We start from the raw sequence: 20,785 nt of genomic DNA, 5'->3' as shown, positions 1-20,785 counted from the left end.
AGGAGGCGTCCTCAGGAAGCGCCTACTTCTCTCGTTTTCCATCGAGAAAGAGGAATGGCTCAAATATTTATCAAGGATTTCACAGGATTAAGGCGTATGAAATGCGGCTGACCTTCTCAGAGGCCGAAGGACTTCGACTCCATGAGGGGGCGAGAAACGTGTTTCGGGGGAATTTTAAAAGTCAATGAGTATTTTGCTTTGTCGGGTGTAGAGTCCAGGCCCGGGGAAGAGCCGCAGCCAAGCGAGGCCATAAAGGACGTTGCTATGGTTTCCATGCACGTTGTCTCCCTCAGCCTGTTTCTTTGCGCGGCGCTGGCGATTCCGTAGTTTCCGCTTCCGGTAGTGAGAACCCTTCGGGTCGGCTAGGTACTGAGGACGCCAGGTGAGGAGTTGTGCAGGCTTTGGGTAAAGGAAGGCTGGCTTGGCGAGAGGGCAGGTTTGCGGGCTTTCGCCCGCTTTTCCAAAGACCAACAAAGAGTCCTTTCCCAACTCCCAACCCAACCGCTTTTGGAACTATGCGGTGGTTGGGACCCTGCGGCGCTTCCTTGTCGCTCCTGCCCTTCCCATGCCCGGCTACCATCTCTTTTCTTCTCTATGCGAGGATTTGGATTGGCAGTGAGAATGAGAGATAACGATTCGCGGCTGCTTTCTAGGATGACTTCTGTGTGCTCCATCTCGCGCGTCCCTGAGCATGTTGAATTTCCAAATCCTAAATAAGCCGCGCGGTGTAGTTTGTATTATGTTGCGTTTCTCCTTCTAATTTCCTCACCCTTTCTCCATCGTCCTTTAGGCTCTACAGAGTGAAGGTTTAAATCCAAGGTCATGGCAAAACATCTGAAGTTCATCGCCAGGACTGTGATGGTACAGGAAGGGAACGTGGAAAGTGCATACAGGATCCTAAACAGGTAACTGTTAAGGGACCAGAATCATGCCTAGACTCTCTGGGAAGTGCGGTGGTTATTCTCTTCCTTCCCCTTTCGTTGATTGTTCTCAAAGCAGTGCCAGCCCACGTGTTCACAGTCTCTTAAAACGTCTCAGTCCCTCAGTTTATTATCTTAAAAATGAAGTTCTGGGCCGGGCGCGATGGCTCACGCCTGTAATCCCAGCACTTTTGGGAGGCCGAGGCGGGTGCATCACATGAGGTCAGGAGTTTCAGACCAGCCTGGCCAACATGGTGAAACCCCATCTCTACTAAAAATACAAACATTAGCCGAGCGTGGTGGCAGGCGCCTGTAATCTCAGCTACTCGAGAGTCTGAGGCAGGAGAATCGCTTGAACCCGGGAGGCAGAGGTTGCAGTGAGCCGAGATCGAGCCACTGCACTGCAGCCTGGGCAACAGAGTGAGACTCTGTCTCAAAAAAAAAAAAAAAGAAAAGAAAAAAAGTTGTTCCTCAAACCTAACTGTATGAATTTTTTTTTTTTTTTTTTTTTTTTTTTTGAGACAGAGTCTGGCTCTGCCCCCAGGCTGGAGTGCAGTGGCCGGATCTCAGCTCACTGCAAGCTCCGCCTCCCGGGTTCACGCCATTCTCCTGCCTCAGCCTCCCGAGTAGCTGGGACTACAGGCGCCCGCCACCTCGCCCAGCTAATTTTTTTTGTATTTTTAGTAGAGACGGGGTTTCACCATGTTAGCCAGGATGGTTTTGATCTCCTGACCTCGTGATCCGCCCATCTCGGCCTCCCAAAGTGCTGGGATTACAGGCTTGAGCCACCGCGCCCGGCCTAACTGTATGAATCTTATTCAACAAGTAATCACTCCCCTCCACCTCTCCGCTTTTAATTTAATTTAATTTTTTTTTTTTGAGATGGAGCCTCTCTCTCACCCAGGCTGGAGTGCAGTGGCACAATCTCGGCTCACTGCAAGCTCCCCCTCCCGGGTTCATGCCATTCTCCTGCCTCCACCTCCGGAGCAGCTGGGACTACAGGTGCGCGCCACCACACCCGGTTAATTTTTGTATTTTTAGTAGAGACGGGGTTTCACCTTATTGGCCAGGATGGTCTCGATCTCCCGACCTCAAGTGATCCACCCGCCTCTGCTTCCCAAAGTGCTGGGATGACAGGCTGAGCCACTGCGCCCGGCCCCACTTTTTAAATTGAGACAGGGTCTTGCTGTGTGGCTCAATAACCCTCCCGCCTCAGTCTCCTGAGTAGCTGGGTCTAGCCGCAGACGCCACCACTGCAGTTAATTTTTGTATTTTCTGTACAGAGGGAGTCTCGCCATGTTGCCCAAGCGTAATCACTCCTTTTATGAGGAACCTGAATTCTTTCGAAGACTTAAAAAAGAACCCAAAGGGAAAATCAAGATGTGAAATTGCTAGGAAGCAGGAACATAGTATGATAAATAGAAAGTTTAGAGAGGTATTGGTGTGGGACAAAGCTAAAGGAAATGGTAAATTCAGATTGGGATCCTAGAGAAGCCGGCCAAAGATGGGAAAGCTGGCTGGGTGGGATGACTCACACCTGTAATCCTAGCACTTTGGGAGGCCTAGTAGGGAGGATTGCTTTTTGCCAAGAGTTCAAGACCGATCTGGTAAACATAGCAAGAGCCCATTTCTAAAAATATTAAATAAGAAGAAAGGGAAAAAAAAGAAAGATGGGAAAGCTTACAAGTTTTGAGGAAAGATACAGCATAAGGAAAAATACATAAATGGAAACGAACTAGCTGGGGTGGAGGAGCTTTATAGCTTTATTGAAAATTTTTGAATGCCGGGCTAAAAGATGTAGAAGAGCCCTAATAATACTTTTTTTTGCTCTGTTGCCAGGCTGGAGCACAGTGGCACAGTCTCGACTCACTGCAACCTCTGCTTCCCGGGTTCGAGTGACTCCTGCCTCAGCCTCCCGAATAGCTGGGACTATAGGTGCCCGCCACCACGCCTGGCTAATTTTTGTATTTTTAGTAGTGACGGGGTTTCACCATGTTGTCCAGGATGGTCTCAATCTCTTGACCTTGTGATCCACCTTGACCTCTTGACCTTGTGATCGGCCTTCCAAGATGCTGGGATTACAGACATGAGCCACTGCACCCGGCCCAGCCCTAGTAATACTTTACCACTGATTTCTCAAGCAAAAAGTTCTTAGCCTTCCCTTCTCACCAGTTGTGTGGATTTTGACTTTCTGGTATGACTCACTCATCATTTTCTTTCCCCAGTGTGAAGTAACTTTTGGAGAAACAAATGCTTGTTGAGTTGAATTACCAAAGAATTGTAAGGAAGGGGCTCCTGTAGTCCCAGCTGCTCCAGAGGCTGAGGCAGGAGGATTGCTTGAACCCAGGAGTCCAAGACTGTAGTGTGAGTGCACTCTTGTGCCTGTGAATAATCACTCCACTCTAACCTAGGAAGCATAGTGAGACCACGTCTCTTAAAAAAATGTAGGAAAGATATTGCCTTAAGGCCTTTAATGTGGTAGGTTTATTTCACAAGTAAGGGAAGCCTTGGAAGATCAGATTATCTTTAATGGGTTATGCAATTACTGAATGGTGGAGAGAAGCCTAAAGCACATCTTTTGAATGCAGTGTTCTTTAATAATAGATTATTTACAGTCTTACTAGAAATGGAGACACTTACGGTAGTTCATTTTCCAATTTAGAATCCTTATCTTATTTCAGTAGGTGTAGCTTTAAAAAAAAAAAACCCAGAATCCTCATCTGATTGGGTTTAAATATCGTTAGGGTTCTTGAGGACTGAGAGGGCAAAGGAAAGGGAACCTAGTTCTTAGCAAAGCAGAGCGTTCTAGGTGTAGAAGGTCAGATGGCAGAAGATCACAGTTAGGAAAAAAATGCTGTCAGAAGCTGTGTAAATGAGAAGCAGTTGCAGGCTCAGAATGGTTTATATGTCTTTTAAAAGGATCTGGTCTTAGGGTCAGGCGTGGTGCCTCATGCCTGTAATCCCAGCACTTTGGGAGGCTGAGACGAGTGGATCACCTGAGGTCAGGAGTTCAATACCAGCCTGGCCAACAGGGTGAAACCCCGTCTCTACTAAATATATAAAATTAGCCGGATGTGGTGGCAGGGGCCTGTAATCTCAGCTACTTGGGAGGCTGAGGCAGGAGAATCACTTGAACCTGGGAAGCGGAGGCTGCAGTGAGCCAGAATCATGCCACTACATTCCAGTCTAGGCCACAGAGTAAGACTTAAAAAACAACAAAAAATCTGGGGTCAGCGCATCACCTCATTCTGTGTGCATAACAATCATATCTTTGGTCTGAAGCTGTTCCCTCTACATTGTCACTTAGCTGAAAGTAAAGATAAGTACCAGGTTGTAAGGTATCCTGTTTCATTTTTCTCTATTTCTCCTCATTCCCAACTCTCCTATTTCTGACCTTCCGGTGGCATGTCTGAGAAGTATATTATGTCTGATGACCTTTCTCTGCCCCTATCTTGCTATCTTGGAAGTAACAATATGAACGATTTTTTTTTTTTTTGGAGACAGAGGTTTGCTCTTGTTGCCCAGGCTGGAGTGCAATGGCGCCATCTCAGCTCACCACAACCTCTGCCTCCTAGGTTCAAGCGATTCTCCTGCCTCAGCCTTCTGAGTAGCTGGGATTACAGGCATGCACCACCACACCTGGCTAATTTTCTATTTTCACTAGAGATGGGGTTTCTCCGTGTTGGTCAGGCTGGTCTCAAACTCCTGATCTCATGTGATCCACCCGCCTTGGCCTCCCAAAGTGCTGGGATGACAGCACTTTAGCTGGCCTCCCAAAGTGCTGGGATGACAGCGTTTTAGACTGCACTCAGCCTAAAATGAACGTCTTTATAGGTCACATCCAGACCCTGTAGTGAGTTAGCTAGTGAGATGAACATTGAATTTGGGAAAAGGCATGTGTTATGTATAACTTCACTCTTTTTTTCTGACTTCTCCCTGTAAATCTTTATCTGTATGATTAATTTTGGTAGATTTAGATGGGTCTTCTGGCCATGGTTGTTGAGATGTTTATATTATTGAAAGATCAAAGGATAGCTATTACTTAATGGTAAACAAATTTCCAAAAGGCTCAGTTTTAGTTCCCTTATTCCTAAAGTACAGATAATACAAAAACAAGAATTTTGTTTTTAGAAAATTAGCTACTTTGACAACAACAAAATTTGTGGTATAGTATTATTTACTGAACCACTTCTTTTATTTATTTATTTGAGATGGAGTCTCCCTCTGTCGCCCAGGCTAGAGTGCAGTGGTGCAGTCTCAGTTCACTGTGACCTCCGCCTCCCAGGTTCAAGCAATTCTCCTGCCTCAGCCTTCCGACTAGCTGGGACTACAGGGACATGCCACCACCCCAACTAATTTTTTGTATTTTTAATAGAGATGGGGTTTCACCGTGTTAGCCAGAATGGTCTCGATCTCCTGACCTCGTGATCTGCCCGCCTCGGCCTCCCAAAGTGCTGGGATTACAGGCGTGAGCCACTATGTCCAGCCGAACCACTTCTTACAGTTTTATCTGGAGAGCAGTGGCTGGGTGCAGTGCCTCACTCGAGTATTCTCAGCACTTTGGGAGGCAGAGGAAGCTGGATAACTTGAGGCCAGGAGTTCGAGACTAGCCTGGCCAACATGGCAAAACCCCGTCTTTACTACAAATACAAAAATTAGCTGTGCATGGTGGCACAGGTCTGTAATCCCAGCCACTCGGGAGGCCGAGGCAGAAGAACCGCTTGAACCTGGGAGACAGAGACTGCAGTGATGCCCCATATCATATATGGAATGCATCCCCATTTACACTTAAAATTTGAAACGGAGACAGAGACTGCAGTGATGCCCCATATCATATATGGAATGCATCCCCATTTACACTTAAAATTTGAAACAAAGAATCTGAGAAACAAAATATTTCTCGTTTCCTTCCTGATTATCTCTTCATTGATACGAGGTTTGCAGAAAACATAAGGCCAGCTCTTATCTTTTGAGAGAAGACTCTCTTCTTACTTCTTTGTCTAAGGTTGTCTATACCCCTTTATATCTGCCTGTTTTAAAAATCCTTGTCAGCCACTATATTTTTAATTTAATAAACATTCAGTTTTTGCTTTTCCTGTTTTTTTTCTGTTTTTTGTTTGAGACAAAGTCTCGCTCTTTCCCCCAGGCTGGAGTGCAATGGCGTGATCTCAGCTCACTGCAACCTCCGCCTCCTGGGTTCAAGTGATTCTCCTGCCTCAGCCCCTCAAGTAGCTGGGATTACAGGTGCCTGCCACCATGCCCGGCTAGTTTTGGTATTTTTAGTAGAGATGGTTTCACCATGTTGGCCAGGCTGGTCTCGAACTCTTGACTACAAGTAATCCACCCATCTCGGCCTCCCAAAGTGTTGGAATTACAGGCGTGAGCCACCACACCCAGCGCACATACTACTTTTATGGTTCTCTTTTTATTGATGACTGGCATTTTACACATACCTATTTCCTGGGTGGAAGTGTTAATATTAGACAGCAGGAGAGTGGTCAGTGTGACACCCTGTGGTTTCAACCCTAGCTGCCTATTAGGATCACCTGGGGAACTGTCAGGAAAACAAAACTAATGCCAGGGCCCAATCTGAGATGAATTAGAATCTCCAGGGGTTGGCACCTGGCTGGCAGCATTTTAAAAAACATACCATGAGATTTCACCAGGATTGAAAATTATTATAATAGACTTGTAGCCTCCTGGCCGGGCACCGTGACTCATGCCTGTAATCCCAGCACTTTGGGAGGCCGAGACAAGTGGATCATTTGAGGTTAGGAGTTCGAGACCAGCCTGGCCAACATAGTGAAACCCCATCTCTACTAAAAATATGAAAATTAGCCGGGTATGGTGGTGCACGCCTGTAATCCCAGCTATTCAGGAGGCTGAGGCAGGAGAATTGCTTAAACCCAGGAGAGGAGGTTGCAGTGAGCCGAGATCACGCCATTGCACTCCAGCCTAAGTGACAGAGTGAAACCCTGTCTCAAAAAAAAAAGACTTGTAGCCTCCTTAGGGACAGAAACTTAGGCTTTTTCATTTGTCTATCTCTTGGATTTACCAAAGTGTCTGGCACATCCGAAGCTCTCATTAAATGTCTTCTTAATGAACATAAATGTTCCTTTATCTTTTTTGTCACTTCCTTATTTAATGTTTGTCAGCCGGGCGCGGTGGCTCAAGCCTGTAATCTCAGCACTTTGGGAGGCCGAGACGGGCAGATCACGAGGTCAGGAGATCAAGACCATCCTGGCTAACACGGTGAAACCCTGTATCTACTAAAAAATACAAAAAACTAGCCGGGTGAGGTGGCGGGCGCCTGTAGTCCCAGCTACTCGGGAGGCTGAGGCAGGAGAATGACGTAAACCTGAGAGGAGGAGCTTGCAGTGAGCTGAGATCCGGCCACTGCACTCCAGCCTGGGTGACAGAGCCAGACTCCATCTCAAAAAAAAAAAAAAGTTTGTCACACTTTTCCACTGAAGTGTCGTTAACAGCATAGGAATGTGAATGAACTATAGGGGTTCTGCTACTATAAGCAAACATGGAATTTCTTTGAAGTTTCCCTAAATTAAAATTTAAGGTGAACTTCACTGCTATTGCATCTGTTTTACCGGTAACACCCCCGCTTCCTCGAGTTAAAATTGGTGCTCCAGGCAGATGCATCAAATTTGTCCAGAAACTCTTGTATCCCTTGGCATTCTGTTAAGCACCCTATTTAAGAAGCACAGTATTACCTTTTCTTCAGGGATTAAAACACCAAAGTAGGAGTAGGATTTGAAATAAAGCAATTTACATTGCTTAAAAAGAAAAGGGGTTGGCACCTGGCTGGCAGCAGTTTAAAAAACATACCAGTCTTAGAATAATTTCCTTTTTTCTTTTTCTTTTCTTTTTTTTTTTTTTTGAGACAGAGTCTCGCTCTGTTGCCCAGACTGCATGGTCTTCACTCACGGCAACCTCTGTCTCCTGGGTTCAAGTGATTCTCCTGCCTCAGCCTCCCGAGTAGCTGGGATTACAGGCATCTACCACCATGTCCGGCTTTTTTTTTTTTTTTTTTTTTTTTTGAGACGGAGTCTCGCTCTGCCACCCAGGCTGGAGTGCAGTGGCCGGATCTCAGCTCACTGCAAGCTCCACCTCCCGGGTTTACGCCATTCTCCTGCCTCAGCCTCCCGAGTAGCTGGGACTACAGGCGCCCGCCTCGTCGCCCGGCTAGTTTTTTGTATTTTTAAGTAGAGACGGGGTTTCACCGTATTAGCCAGGATGGTCTCGATCTCCTGACCTCGTGATCCGCCCGTCTCGGCCTCCCAAAGTGCTGGGATTACAGGCTTGAGCCACCGCGCCCGGCCCGGGCTAAGTTTTTGTAGTAGAGATGGGGTTTTACCATGTTGGCCAGACTGGTCTGGAACTCCTGACCTTGTGATTGGCCTGCCTGGCCTCCCAAAGTGCTGGGATTACAGGCGTGAGCCACCGCGCCTGGCCTCTTAGAATAATTTTCTAGGTAAGGACTTTTAAGCTTGTATATGTGAGCAGACTGATTTTGGAGTGATCCAATCTTCTGTTTTCCTGCTGCCTGTTAATCACATTTTCTGACTGATGCACTTTTCTCTTTCTTCCTTTTCTCTGCTTTTCCCAAATGTCCTGTCTCTGGTCACTTTTTCTGTATTATCTCTCTCACACTCCAACCGTCTCCTGATCTCTTTCAGCTTTCTCATAGCTGGTAGTTTAAAAATAATTTACTCGTTCTGTAATTGCTCTCCTAATTACAATAGGTAGGAGAGCAAATGAGTCTAGAGGGAGGTGATTAAAGCTTTACCATGTTTGAAGTACAGAGAGAGTCTTACAAAGGAAACAGCCTATGTGTCTGTCCAGTGAGGCCACCACAAAATGCCTGTTATATAACTGGGGGCCCTCACTGGTGCCCGGGGATGAGGAGGTGGAAAGTGGGGGTTGCTAGGAAGCCCTGCATGATTGACTGGGCCCCAAGCAAAGAAAGGTGAGTACACTGGAAGCATGCCCTGTTGACTCCTTTTACGCCTAGTGGGCTACCTTCTAGGTCCATTGAGTCCTTCTGCATACACGTCTGTCCTGACGTAGACTGGCTACACTGACATGTGAATCTGCCACCCGCAACTCCCCCCACTCCAGGCAGCCTGGCTCCTTTTACATAATCATTTGAATTTCACTAAAGCTGGCAGCTGGTTTCTCCTTCGGTATTAGGTTGCCAGGCGCCCGAACTCCAGGCTGATCTGTTTACTCTACAGCTCTTGATGTGCTAGTCCTTGAACTACTTTTGGAAGCAGAAGCATCATTAGTAACACCCCCTCTATTCTTGTGTTTTACAAAGCTCTTCTTGCATCCTTTTCTATTAGAGGTAAACTTGAGTAGATACCTCTACTGTAGGAACTCTGGATCATTTGAAGATAATATATGCCTTTTTTAGGATGACTAGAATGTGCCAGGTAAGGGAGAGAATCCTCACCTGGCATCTTGGAATTTATTTGGTCTATGTTTTGGAAGTAAGTAGTACATCCAGGGAATGCCATTTACCAATCCCCATCATTATATTCTTTCTTTTCCCTTCACCATTCTTATGTTCTTTTATATTCTTTTTCCTTGTCTTGCCCTTTTGCCTGACAGTACAGGCATTTCCTTGGTAAGATGATCACCTTTGTTTTAGAAGCCTTTTGGAACTCCAGTAGGGTTCCTGAGTCATACTCAACCCCTTCCTCCTCTTGCAGTGTTGTTGCATCCTACTTTTAAACTGTCTGTCATTCTAATAGATGCCTCTTCCTCATATTTATTTATTCCTTATATTTATTCAGGATCTCTGTCCTTTTTGTATTCTCTCAAATCCAGTCTCCTTGTACTTTTTATATTATATATCCAATCTTTTTCAGGGGCTTTTTTCTATATTTTCTCCAGTATACTACTTTCTAGTCCAAAAAGCAACCTTCATTAGACAGTATTAAACACAAGTCTCAGCAGAAATAAATGTTTACATGCTTAGATCATTCTTTTCTCCCAGTGTCCTGTATCAGCTTCCATTTCCTCTTTACTCTGATTGAAGAGTCTAGCCCAGCTCTTCACTCCCTCTTTTACCCATGGATACTGCAACAATTTGTCTTCTGAAATTGGTGGTTTTTGTTTGAGAAGCAGAATACTGTCGTAGAGCACTTTACTACTGAATTCTGCTTATAGTTCCATTTTGTGATCTTGGGCAGGTCAGCCTCTCTGAACTTCAGTTTCCTAATCTATAAAAAGAGGACATTATTTGCCTAAACAATTTCATAGGAGTGTAGTTAGGATGATGGATGTAAAAATGTTATCTAAACTCTAATGTGCCATCGTAGTAAAGGTCATACTATTGAGGCTTTCTGAGCTAATATCCCCAAGAACTGTATATATTGTAAGGTCACTTAATCCCTTGTGCTATGGACATTTATTAGTCATCTAAGGGACTCATTTTTGGCATACATTTCCTAGTTGTTCTTCATCAAGTATTTTGTTAGGTGTAAAAGTGAAATACAGATTTGATCTCTAACCTTAGAAAGGACACAACCCAGTGAGGGGTTCAATGTAATACTGTTTGACCAGTGCTATAAAAGAGACATTAGCCGGGCGTGGTGGTTCACGCCTGTAATCCCTCACTTTGGGAGGCCAAGGCGGGTGGATCACCTGAGGTCAGGAGTTCGAGACCAGCCTGGCCAACATGGTGAAACCCTGTCTCTACTAAAATTACAAAAATTATCCAGGTGTGGTGGTACGCCCCTGTAATCCCAGCTACTTAAGAGGCTGAGGCAGGAGAATTGCTCGAACCTGAGAGGCGGAGGCTGCAGGGAGCCAAGATGGTGACACTGTACTCCAGCCTGGGCAACAGAGCGAGGCCCTGCCTGAAAAAAAAAAAAAAAAGCCATTAACAGTGTGCCATGGTGTTGGTTATCCCTGGACCATCAGCAGCAATATCAGGTGGGAATTGTTAGAAATGCAAATTCTTGGCCCCCTACTCTAGGCCTACAGAATCAGAAACTGGCACGGCAGTCTGTGGTGGTCTTTGAAATAGGATTTCACAGCTGAGCTTGGTGGCTCATGCCTGTAATCCCAGCACTTTGGGAGGCCCAGGCAGGCAGATCATGAGGTCAGAAGTTCAAGACCAGCCTGACCAATATGATGAAACTCCGTCTCTACTAAAAATACAAAAATTAGCTGGGCGTGGTGGTACGTGTTTGTAGTCCTAGCTACTTGGGAGCCTGAGGCAAGAGAATCACTTGAACCCGGGAGGCAGAGGTTGCAGTGAGCCGAGATTGTGCCACTGCACTCCAGCCTGGGCAACAGAGCAAGAGTCTGTCTCAAAAAAAAAAACAAAACAAAAAGCCGGCTGCAGTGGCGCACGCCTGTAATCCCAGCACTTTGGGAGGCTGAGGCGGGTGGATCACCTGAGGTCAGGAGTTTGAGACCAGCCTGGCCAACATGGCGAAACCTTGTGTCTACTAAAAATAACAAAAATTAGCTGGGCCTGATAGTGGGTGCCTGTAATTCCTACTTGGGAGGCTGAGACAGGAGAATTGCTTGAACCCAGGAAGCAGAGGTTGCAGTGAGCTGAGATTGCACCATTGCACTTCAGCCTGGGCAACGAGAGCGAAACTCCGTCTCGAAAGAAATAGGGTCTTGCTTGCCCAGGCTGGAGTGCAGTACCACGATCATGGCTCACTGCAATCTCAATCTCCCGGGTTAAAGCAATTCTCCCATTCTCCCACCTCAGCCTCTCAAGTAGCTGGGAGTGCAGGTGTGTGAGCCACCATGTCTGGCTAATTTTTTATTTTTTGTAGAGATGGGGGTCTCACTATGTTGCTCAGGCTAGTGTCAAACTCCTGGGCTCAAGCGATCCTGCCAGCTTGGCCTCCCAAAGTCCTGGGATACAGGTGTCAGCCACCATGGCCAGCCAGCAATCCCTGTTTTAACAAGCTTTCCAGATGACTACTGCATGCTAAAGTTTGATTTCACCTGAACTAGTTTACAGATGTGATAACAATTGATTTGGGCCTTTGAGGAACAAGTAGGATTTCATCAGGAAGAAAAAGAAAAGAATGATATTTTAAGTAGAGGGAATATCATGAGCAAAGAAAAAACAAGTATGTAGGATGCCTGTAGAACTGCATATACTTAAGTGTGACTACAGCATTGGCATTATAGGGCAGGTGTTTTGTTTTTGTCTTTTGAGACGGAGTCTCCATCTTTCGCCCAGTCTGGAGTGCAGTGCATTGATCTCGACTCACTGCAACCTCCACCTCCCAGGTTCAAGCTATTTTCCTGCCTCTGCCTCCCAAGTAGCTGGGATTACAGATGGGCACCACCATGCCCAGCTAATTTTTGTATTTTTAGTAGAGACGGGGTTTCACCACGTTGGCCGGGCTTGTCTCGAACTCCTGACCTCAAGTGATCAGTAGGGCAGGTTATTAAAGATAAAGATATGTATATAGGGTGCAATTGTTCAGGCTTTGAGCTTAGACTAGTAATTCCAAAATCTGTCTGTACATTGGAATCACCTGGGAAACTTAAAAACCTGCCTATGTCCCTTTCCCTCTCCTTTGTGGTTTAATTAGACTGGGGTATGGCCCAGGGTTTGGAATGTTTAAAAGATCCCTGGGCAGTTGTAATGTGCAGATGATTCTGGGAACTTTAGTGGCTTAGGTCATTCTGTACATTAGGAAAGATTTTTTAGCACCAGAGTGACGTGATCTGATTTAAGACAATAATTGGTATAGGAAAAGAGTGGAAATAGGGCAACCTATGTATTCACACTTCAGATAAGTTGTTCTTTAGGATTCCTTCACAACCACTTTCTTGTTCTCATGTTCAGGTTTAATGCCTCTTGTGAGTTTGTTTTTGTTTTGTTTTTCCTTGAGACAGAGTCTCTGTTGCCTCGGCTGGAGTGCAGTGGCACCATCTCTGCTCACTACAACCTCCACCCCAAGTTCAAGGGATTCTCCTGCCTCAGCCTCCTGAGTACAAGCGCCCACCACTACGCCCGGCTAATTTTTGTATTTTTAGCAGAGGCAGGGTTTCACCATGTTGGCCAGTCTGGTCTTGAACTCCTGACCTCAAGTGATCTTTTTGAGATGGAATTTCGCTCTTGTTTCGCAGGCTGGAGTGCAATGGCGTGACCTTGGCTCACCGCAACCTCCGCCCCCAGGGTTCAAGCAATTCTCCTGCCTCAGCCTCCTGAGTAGCTGGGATTACAGGCATATACCACCATGCCCAGCTAATTTTGTATTTATAGCAGAGACGGGGTTTCTCCATGTTGGTCAGGCTGCTCTCAAACTCCTGACCTCAGGTGATCCGCCCACCTTAGCCTCCCAAAGTGCTGGAATTACAGATGTGAGCCACCACGCCTGGTGGAATGGAACTTTAAGTAAGAGAATCACCTTAAGAATCACCATTAGTGATTTTGTTCTTATTGAAAATGACTCTACCCAATTGAAGTCTCTTAAATGCCCATTAGTTGAGAATCATTGCTGTAGGGAGACACGTTCTTAAGGGACTGTATCATATCCCTCAGGTGTGTTGTGGTAAAATAGGTTTGAGAACATAACTTTGACTATAAACTCTACAAGAGCAAGGACCATGTAATTAATTGCTTTTTTATTTCCCCACCTTTTTTTTTTTTTTTTGAGACAGAGTCTCACTCTGTTGCCCAGACTGGAGTAGAGTGGCGCAATCTTGGCTCACTGCAACTTCTGCCTCCTGGGTTCAAGCATTTCTCCTGCCTCAGCCTTCTGAGTAGCTGGGAGGGACTACAGGCGCACGCCATCATGTACAGCTAATTTTTGTATTTTTAGTAGAGACAGGGTTTCACCATATTAGTCAGGCTGGTCTTGAACTCCTGACCTCAGGTGATCCAACCGCCTTGGCCTCCCAAAGTGCTAGGATTACAGACATGAGCCACTGTGCCCAGCCTTTTTTTTTTTTTTTTTTCAGTCAAGGTCTCACTCTGTTGCCCAGGCTAGAACGCAGTGGTAGGATCTCAGCTCACTGCAGCCTCGAACTCCCAGGTTCAATTGATCCTCCCACCTTAACCTCCTGAGTAGAGGAGACTGCTGCAGGCGTGTACCACCATGTTTGTATTATTTGCAGAGACGGGTTTTGCCTTTTTGTCCATGCTGAAATTTTTTTTTTTCTTTTTTGAGACAGGGTCTTACTCTGTCACCCAGGCTGGAGTACAGTGGTGCAAACATGGCACACTGCACCCTCAGTCTCCCCTGGGCTCAAGTGATGCTCCCACCTCAGCCTCCTAAGTTGCTAGCACTACAGACACATGCCATGTTGCCTAGGCTGGTCTCAAACTCCTGGGCTCAGTCTGCTCACCTTGGCCTCCCAAAGTGGTGGGATTACAGGCATGAGCCACTGTACCCGGCCCACAGATTCTTATTGAGGCTTCTGTAAGTAGGCAGTTAATGCTCTATTGCCACCATTTCCCACTGTAATTTTTATAAATACCAATTGTTTGGCCAATCGACTTCTGACTATTTGCTAAACTGGGAAAGAGTAATGATGATCCCAAATGTCTAACCTCATTGCTTGCCTTTATACAGAATCCTCACTATGGATGGGCTCATTGAGGACATTAAACGTCGGCGGTATTATGAGAAGCCATGCCGCCGGCGACAGAGGGAAAGCTATGAAAGGTGCCGGCGGATCTACAACATGGAAATGGCTCGCAAGATCAACTTCTTGATGCGAAAGAATCGGGCAGATCCGTGGCAGGGCTGCTGAGGCCTGTGGATGGGACACCCAGTGCGAACCCCTCATCCAGTTTTGTCTCCATCTCTTTTCTTTGTACAATCCCATTTCCTAAACTCAAATCACATGTCTGCAAGAAGGCCTCCAAATATAGAAACAATCCCATTAGTCAGCAGTGGACCCTGTCTTTTATTAAGTGAAAGAAGAAACTGAGTCTGAAAGTAGTCTAGGAGTAGAATGGTGTTTGCTGGGGCTGGAGGAGGGCGCAATGAGGAATTATTGTTTAATGGGCACAGAGTTTCAGTTTGAGCAGATGAAAAAGTTCAGGAGATGATGGCCAGGCACGGTGGCTCATACCTGTTATCCCAACACTTTGGGAGGCTGAGGCGGGTGGATCACTTGAAGCCAGGAGTTTGAGACCAGCCTGGCCAATGTGGTGAAACCCCATCTCTACTAAAAATACAAAAAAGAATTGGCCGGGTGTGGTGGTGCACGCCTGTAGGCCCAGACACTTGGGAGGCTGAGGCAGGAGAATTGCTTGAACTGGGGAGGCGGAGGTTGCAGTGAGCCAAGATCATGCCACTGCACTTCAACCTGGGTGACAGAGTGAGACTCCATCTCAAAAAAAAAAAAAAAAAAAATGGAACTGGATGATGGATGCTGATGGTGGTTGCTCAAAAGGATGAATGTGCTTAATGTCACTGAACTATACCCTTAAATGTTTAAGATGGTAAATTTTATGTTGTACTACAATAAAAACTTTTTTGAAAGTCTAGGAGAAGTAAGGAATTGTTTTTTTCTTTTTTTTCTTTTTGTTTTTTTAAGAGGAAGTCTCGCTCTTGTCCCCCAGACTGGAGTGCAGTGGTGCAGTCTCGGCTCACTGCAACCTCCGCCTCCCGGGTTCAAGTGATTCTCCTGCCTCAGCCTCCCGAGTTGCTGGGACTACAGGCACGTGCCACCACGCCCGGCTAATTTTTGTATTTTTAGTAGAGATGGGGTTTCACCGTGTTGTCCAGGCTTGTCTCGGACTCCTGACCTCAAGTGATCCGCCCACCTCGGCCTCCCAAAGTGTTGGGATTACAGGCATGAACCACCACACCTGGCCGGAAATTTTTTTTTTTTTTTTTTTTTGAGACGGAGTCTTGCTCTGCCACCCAGGCTGAAGTGCAGTGGCCGGATCTCAGCTCACTGCAAGCTCCGCCTCCCGGGTTTACGCCATTCTCCTGCCTCAGCCTCCCGAGTAGCTGGGACTACAGGCGCCCACCTTGTCGCCCGGCTAGTTTTTTGTATTTTTTTTTAAGTAGAGACAGGGTTTCACCGTATTAGCCAGGATGGTCTCGATGTCCTGACCTCGTGATCCGCCCGTCTCGGCCTCCCAAAGTGCTGGGATTACAGGCTTGAGCCACCGCGCCCGGCCGAAAATTTTTTAATATATTGAAATATGTCTACCATTTCCTACCCAATTTTTTTGAATCCCCAAGCAAAATCAGTATTACTGAGAAAGCATCTATTACTTTTTATTAAACTGTTCCCTGTTAGGTAGAGAGGAGAGGATGCATGTATGTATTTGGAATAAATTCTGCTTCTGAAAACACCTATCAACCAGACTGGAGTGCTGGAATCCTTGCCCAAAGAAATTCTTAAATCTACCCTAATGTTCATTCCTGTTTTCTGTCCTTTTAGTTTTCCTAACGGAGACTTAAGAGAAGGATGATGGGCTGGGCACAGTGGCTCACGCCTGTAATCTCAGCACTTTGGGAGGCCGAGGTGGGTGGACCACGAGGTCAAGAGATCAAGACTACCCTGGCCAACATGGTGAAACCCCGTCTCCACTAAAAATACAAAAATTAGCTGCATGTGGTGGCGCACACCTGTAGTCCCAGCTACTTGGCAAGCTGAGGCAGGAGAATCGCTTGAACCTGGGAGGCGGAGGTTGCAGTGGGCCGAGATTGCACTATTGCACTCCAGCGTGGGCGACACAGTGAGATTCCATCTCAAAAAAAAAAAAAGATGATGGAGAAGAAATAAAGCAATAGATGGGTGGGACTCAGTAGACTGTAGGAAAGAGGGAATGGAGTGTTGAGGGAGAATGGCACAGAGCCAAAAATACCCAACAAGCAGTGCTTTTCAAAGTGTCAGATCAGCAGCATCAGTTTCACCAGAGGGATTGCTTGAAATGCAGATTATGGGACTCTACTTTAGAGCTTCGATATTGGAAATTGAGGTTGGAGACCAGCAATCTATTTTCACAAGCCTTGCAGGTGATTCTGATGCCTGCTAGAGTTAGAACCACTGCCCTTTGCAGTACTCAAAGAGACTTCATGTGGAGGTTGGCACCATCACTGCCTCTACCCAGCAGGCACTCCTGATTATGTTACTTTTGACAGCTGGGGAAACTGACCACCGTGGGAAGACCAGCTACTCTGCTTTTTCTCTGCTGTTTTCTCCACCATTGGTTGACTGACAGCCATGCTGTTATTATAAGAGTTAGTGCCAGGCCGGGTTCATGGCTGACACCTGTAATCCCAGCACTTTGGGAGGCCGAGGTGGGGGATCATGAGGTCAGGGGTTTTGAGACCAGCCTAGCCAATATAGTGAAACCCCTTCTCTATTAAAAATACAAAAAAATTAGCTGGGCATGGTGGCAGGCACCTGTAATCCCAGCTACCTGGAGGCTGAGGCAGGAGAATCGCTTGAACCCGGGAGGCAAAGGTTGCAGTGAGCCAAGATCGCGCCACTGCACTCCAGCCTGGGCGACAGAGCAAGACTCAGTCTCAAAAAAGTTGGTGTTGGCCGGGCGCAGTGGCTCACGCCTGTAATCCCAGGATTTTGGGAGACTGAGGCGGGCAGATCACGAGGTCAGGAGATCGAGACCATCCTGGCTAACAGGGTGAAACCCCGTCTCAACTAAAAATACAAAAAGAAATGAGCTGGGTGTAGTGACTGGCGCTTGTAGTCCCAGCTACTCGGGAGTCCGCCTCCTGGGTTCAGGCCACTCTCCTGCCTCAGGTGTGCCTCAGGCGTGATCCGCCTGCTTTGGCCTCCCAAAGTACTGGGATTACAGGCGTGAGCCACCACGGCCGGTCAATTCTGTCTTTTAAATATATTTTCTTCCTTTCACAATTGCCATACTTACTAATGAAGCGGGGACTTCAAAAAAATATGCGGGAACTTCTGTGGTCCCTACCTCTTAGGGCTTGATTGCTTTTACTCCATTAGCAATAAAGCCAAGTGAATAAAGCATATTATTGGACCCTCCATAAAAATTGCTCCAAAATAGAACACCTTGGGCCAGGCGCGGTGGCTCACACCTGTAATTCCAGCACTTTGGGAGGCAGAGGTGGGCGGATTCCGAAGTCAGGAGATCGAGACCATCCTGGCTAACATGTTGAAACCCCGTCTCTACTAAAAATACAAAAAAAAAAAAAAAATTGGCCGGACGCAGTGGCGGGCACCTGTAGTCCCAGCTACTCCGGAGGCTGAGGCAGGAGAATGGCGTGAACCCGGGAGGCGGAGCTTGCAGTGAGCGGAGATCGCGCCACTGCACTCTAGCCTGGGCGACAGAGCAAGACTCCGTCTCAGAAAATAAATTAATTAATTAAATAAAATAAATCTGAATTAGGTCTTTAGTACATTTTAATGATATTGAGCCATAACATAGTGTCATCTACCACAGTGGTAAGGCATGTTTGTGATAACAGAACTGGGCCTGTTACTTGGCATTATTTCCCTGGGGCTAAAGTTGCTTCTGAGCTCCCTCCAAAATACTAAGAGGTGGCTGAGATTTGAAATTTTCTGTCTCTAAAAATTATCCCCCACTTGTTTTAATCTTCAGTCCTATTGCCCATGCTCCCCCAGAACAGTGAACAATGATGGGTTTTAGCAGCTAGCCCGTTGAGAGGCCTCATAAATGCGATAGGTGGCTGGATAAAGTTCCAATCTGCTTATGCTGTCATGATAGGGAAAAAAACTTTCCACTCCTTGCTCTGGGAAGCTAGAAGATAACTTGCATGGTAGTTGAATGAGTAGGGGTTGCACTAATCCTTTAATCCCTGCATTGGTTTCAGAGGAGGAGTGGTTTGGTGTTTACCCAGTTACAGGATGACAGGTAAGTACCTCCTACCCTGAACTTGGGCACTTGTGAAATCTCTTACCTGTATAGTGAAGTGCTTCTGACAGGCCTGCTCCAATCATAATTTAAGGATCTTGTAATCTAGTGCTCTGGAATCAGGTACCCCTTTAAAATTGGGACTCTGTTGAGTAATTTTGACATTATACTTTCAAGTTTTCAGAATTGCACCAAGTACAAAATAAGAGTTTGTATGTTAAGTGAGAATGCTAAGGAATAATCACTCACTGTATACTAACAAGGTTAAGGAATAGTGTTTACATAGGTAACCGAAGGGAAAAGAAAATGTTGGAACTTCCACTATGTGTCAGCTACCTTACATATACAATTTTTACTTAGTCAAAAAAATCTGGATTCCATCATGATCTTGGTACCTTATTTAACATAAACCCTTGTTTCCCCTGTAAAATAAGGATAATGGGGCTGGGCGTGGTAGCTCACGCCTGTAATCCCAGCACTCTGGGAGGCCAAGGCAAGCGGATCACAAGGTCAGGAGATCGAGACCATCCTGGCTAACACAGTGAAACCCCGTTGCTACTAAAAATACAAAAAATTAGCTGGGCGTGGTGGCAGACACCTGTAGTCCCAGCTACTCAGGAGTCTGAGACAGGAGAATGGCTTGAACCCAGGAGGTGGAGGTTGCATTGAGCCGAGATCATGCCACTGCACTCCAGCCTGGGTGACAGAGCGAGACTCCGTCTGAAAATAATAATCATAATAATAAGGATAATGGTATCTATAGTTTTTGTTTTGTTTTTATTTTTTTTGAGACGGAGTTCCGCTCTTATTGCCCAGGCTGGAGTGCAATGGTGTGATCTCAGCTCACAGCAACCTCCGCCTCCTGAGTAGCTGAGATTAACAGGCATGAGCCACCATGCCCGGCTAATTGTGTATTATTGGTAGAGACAGGGTTTCTCGATGTTGGTTAGGCTGGTCTCGAACTCCCAACCTCAAGTGATCCACCTGCCTTGGCCTCCCAAAGTGCTGAGATTACAGGCATGAGCCACCTCACCAGGCCAGTATCTATAGGTTTTTTAATAAGCATGAAATAATGGAATGCATATCAAGTACTTAGCACAAGTCTGGCACACAGAACACAATGGATGTGAGCAATTAATCATAGTCCCCTAGTTGTGCCAGCCAGACACCTGATTTTTTTTTTTTTTTTTTAGACAGCATTTCACTCCCGTCACCCAGCCTGGAGTGTAATGGCTTGATCTTGGCTCACTGCAACCTCTTCCTCCCAGGCTCAAGTGATTCTCCTGCCTCAGCCTCCCAGGTAGCTGGGACTACAGTCGTACGCCACTGGACCTGGCTAATTTTTGTATTTTTTGTAGAGATGGGGTTTCACCATGTTGCCCAGGCTGGTCTCGAACTCCTGGGTTCTAGTGATCTGCCTGCCTGGGTCTCCCAAAGTGCTGTGGTTACAGGCGTGAGCCACGCCCAGCCTAGATACCTGATCCTTGATTCTTCCTCCCCATTCAGCCATGACTAGCATGTGTTTAATCCCTTCTGGCTGTCTCTATGATTAAATGCCACGACCCTACTCCCAGCTACCATCATGACTCTTCTGGATTACTACAACAGTTATTTGACTATCAGCTTACTTTAGTGTTTGTTGTCTGGCTTCCATCTATTCACGCTTTGGCCAGTGATTGTTCTAAAATGCAACCCTGATCTTTTCACTTTCCTGCTTAAACTGACCATTGGTTCCCATTGCTTTCAAAACAAAATCTAAACCACTTTAAACCACTTAGCATGGCATTTAAGACTCTTCATGATTGAACCCTGCTTTTCTCTCTACCCATTTTCCCCCTCAAATGCACATCTGGATCACAGCACATGCTGTTTTCTCTCCTCCCTAGTCCACTGGCTCTCAGTTGGAATTTTTTTTTCTCTTTTTGAGACAGGATCTTACTCTGTTGGTTAGGTTGGAGTGCAGTACTATGATCATGGCTCACTGCAGCCTTGACCTCCTGGGCTCATGTGATTCTCCCACCTCAGCCTCCCC

At 46.3% G+C, this 20,785-nt stretch overlaps 1 protein-coding gene across 3 annotated transcripts; it reads left to right on the top strand.

Moving 5' to 3' along the window:
• Window positions 1–209: 209 nt before the first annotated feature.
• MRPS21 (mitochondrial ribosomal protein S21) lies at window positions 210–14,813 on the top strand. Of its 3 annotated transcripts, none has more exons than XM_033196713.1 (3): window positions 210–382; window positions 791–905; window positions 14,498–14,813. In XM_033196713.1, exons 2-3 carry the CDS (start codon window positions 823–825, stop codon window positions 14,676–14,678), a joined length of 264 nt encoding a protein of 87 aa, XP_033052604.1. In that variant the 5' UTR covers window positions 210–382; window positions 791–822; the 3' UTR covers window positions 14,679–14,813. The 3 variants fall into 3 exon arrangements, with proteins under 3 accessions (XP_033052604.1, XP_033052605.1, XP_033052606.1); XM_033196714.1 differs by having other exon boundaries at window positions 333–405; XM_033196715.1 differs by having other exon boundaries at window positions 345–366.
• Window positions 14,814–20,785: the final 5,972 nt, after the last annotated feature.

This window comes from Trachypithecus francoisi, unplaced genomic scaffold (genome assembly GCF_009764315.1).
Source record: "Trachypithecus francoisi isolate TF-2019V2 unplaced genomic scaffold, Tfra_2.0 Lachesis_group5, whole genome shotgun sequence".
Taxonomy (NCBI): Eukaryota; Metazoa; Chordata; class Mammalia; order Primates; family Cercopithecidae; genus Trachypithecus; species Trachypithecus francoisi.
The sequence above is the reverse complement of the archived record's forward strand: the minus strand, read 5'-3'. Positions and strand labels throughout refer to the sequence as shown.

What these genes read in the sequence shown, in the direction of transcription:
- MRPS21 (XM_033196713.1), top strand. Translation starts at nt 823, where the DNA reads ATGGCAAAACATCTGAAGTTCATCGCCAGGACTGTGATGGTACAGGAA. An exon ending in GCATACAGGATCCTAAACAG is followed by an intron (nt 906 to 14,497) that starts GTAACTGTTAAG and finishes GCCTTTATACAG; the next exon opens with AATCCTCACTATGGATGGGC.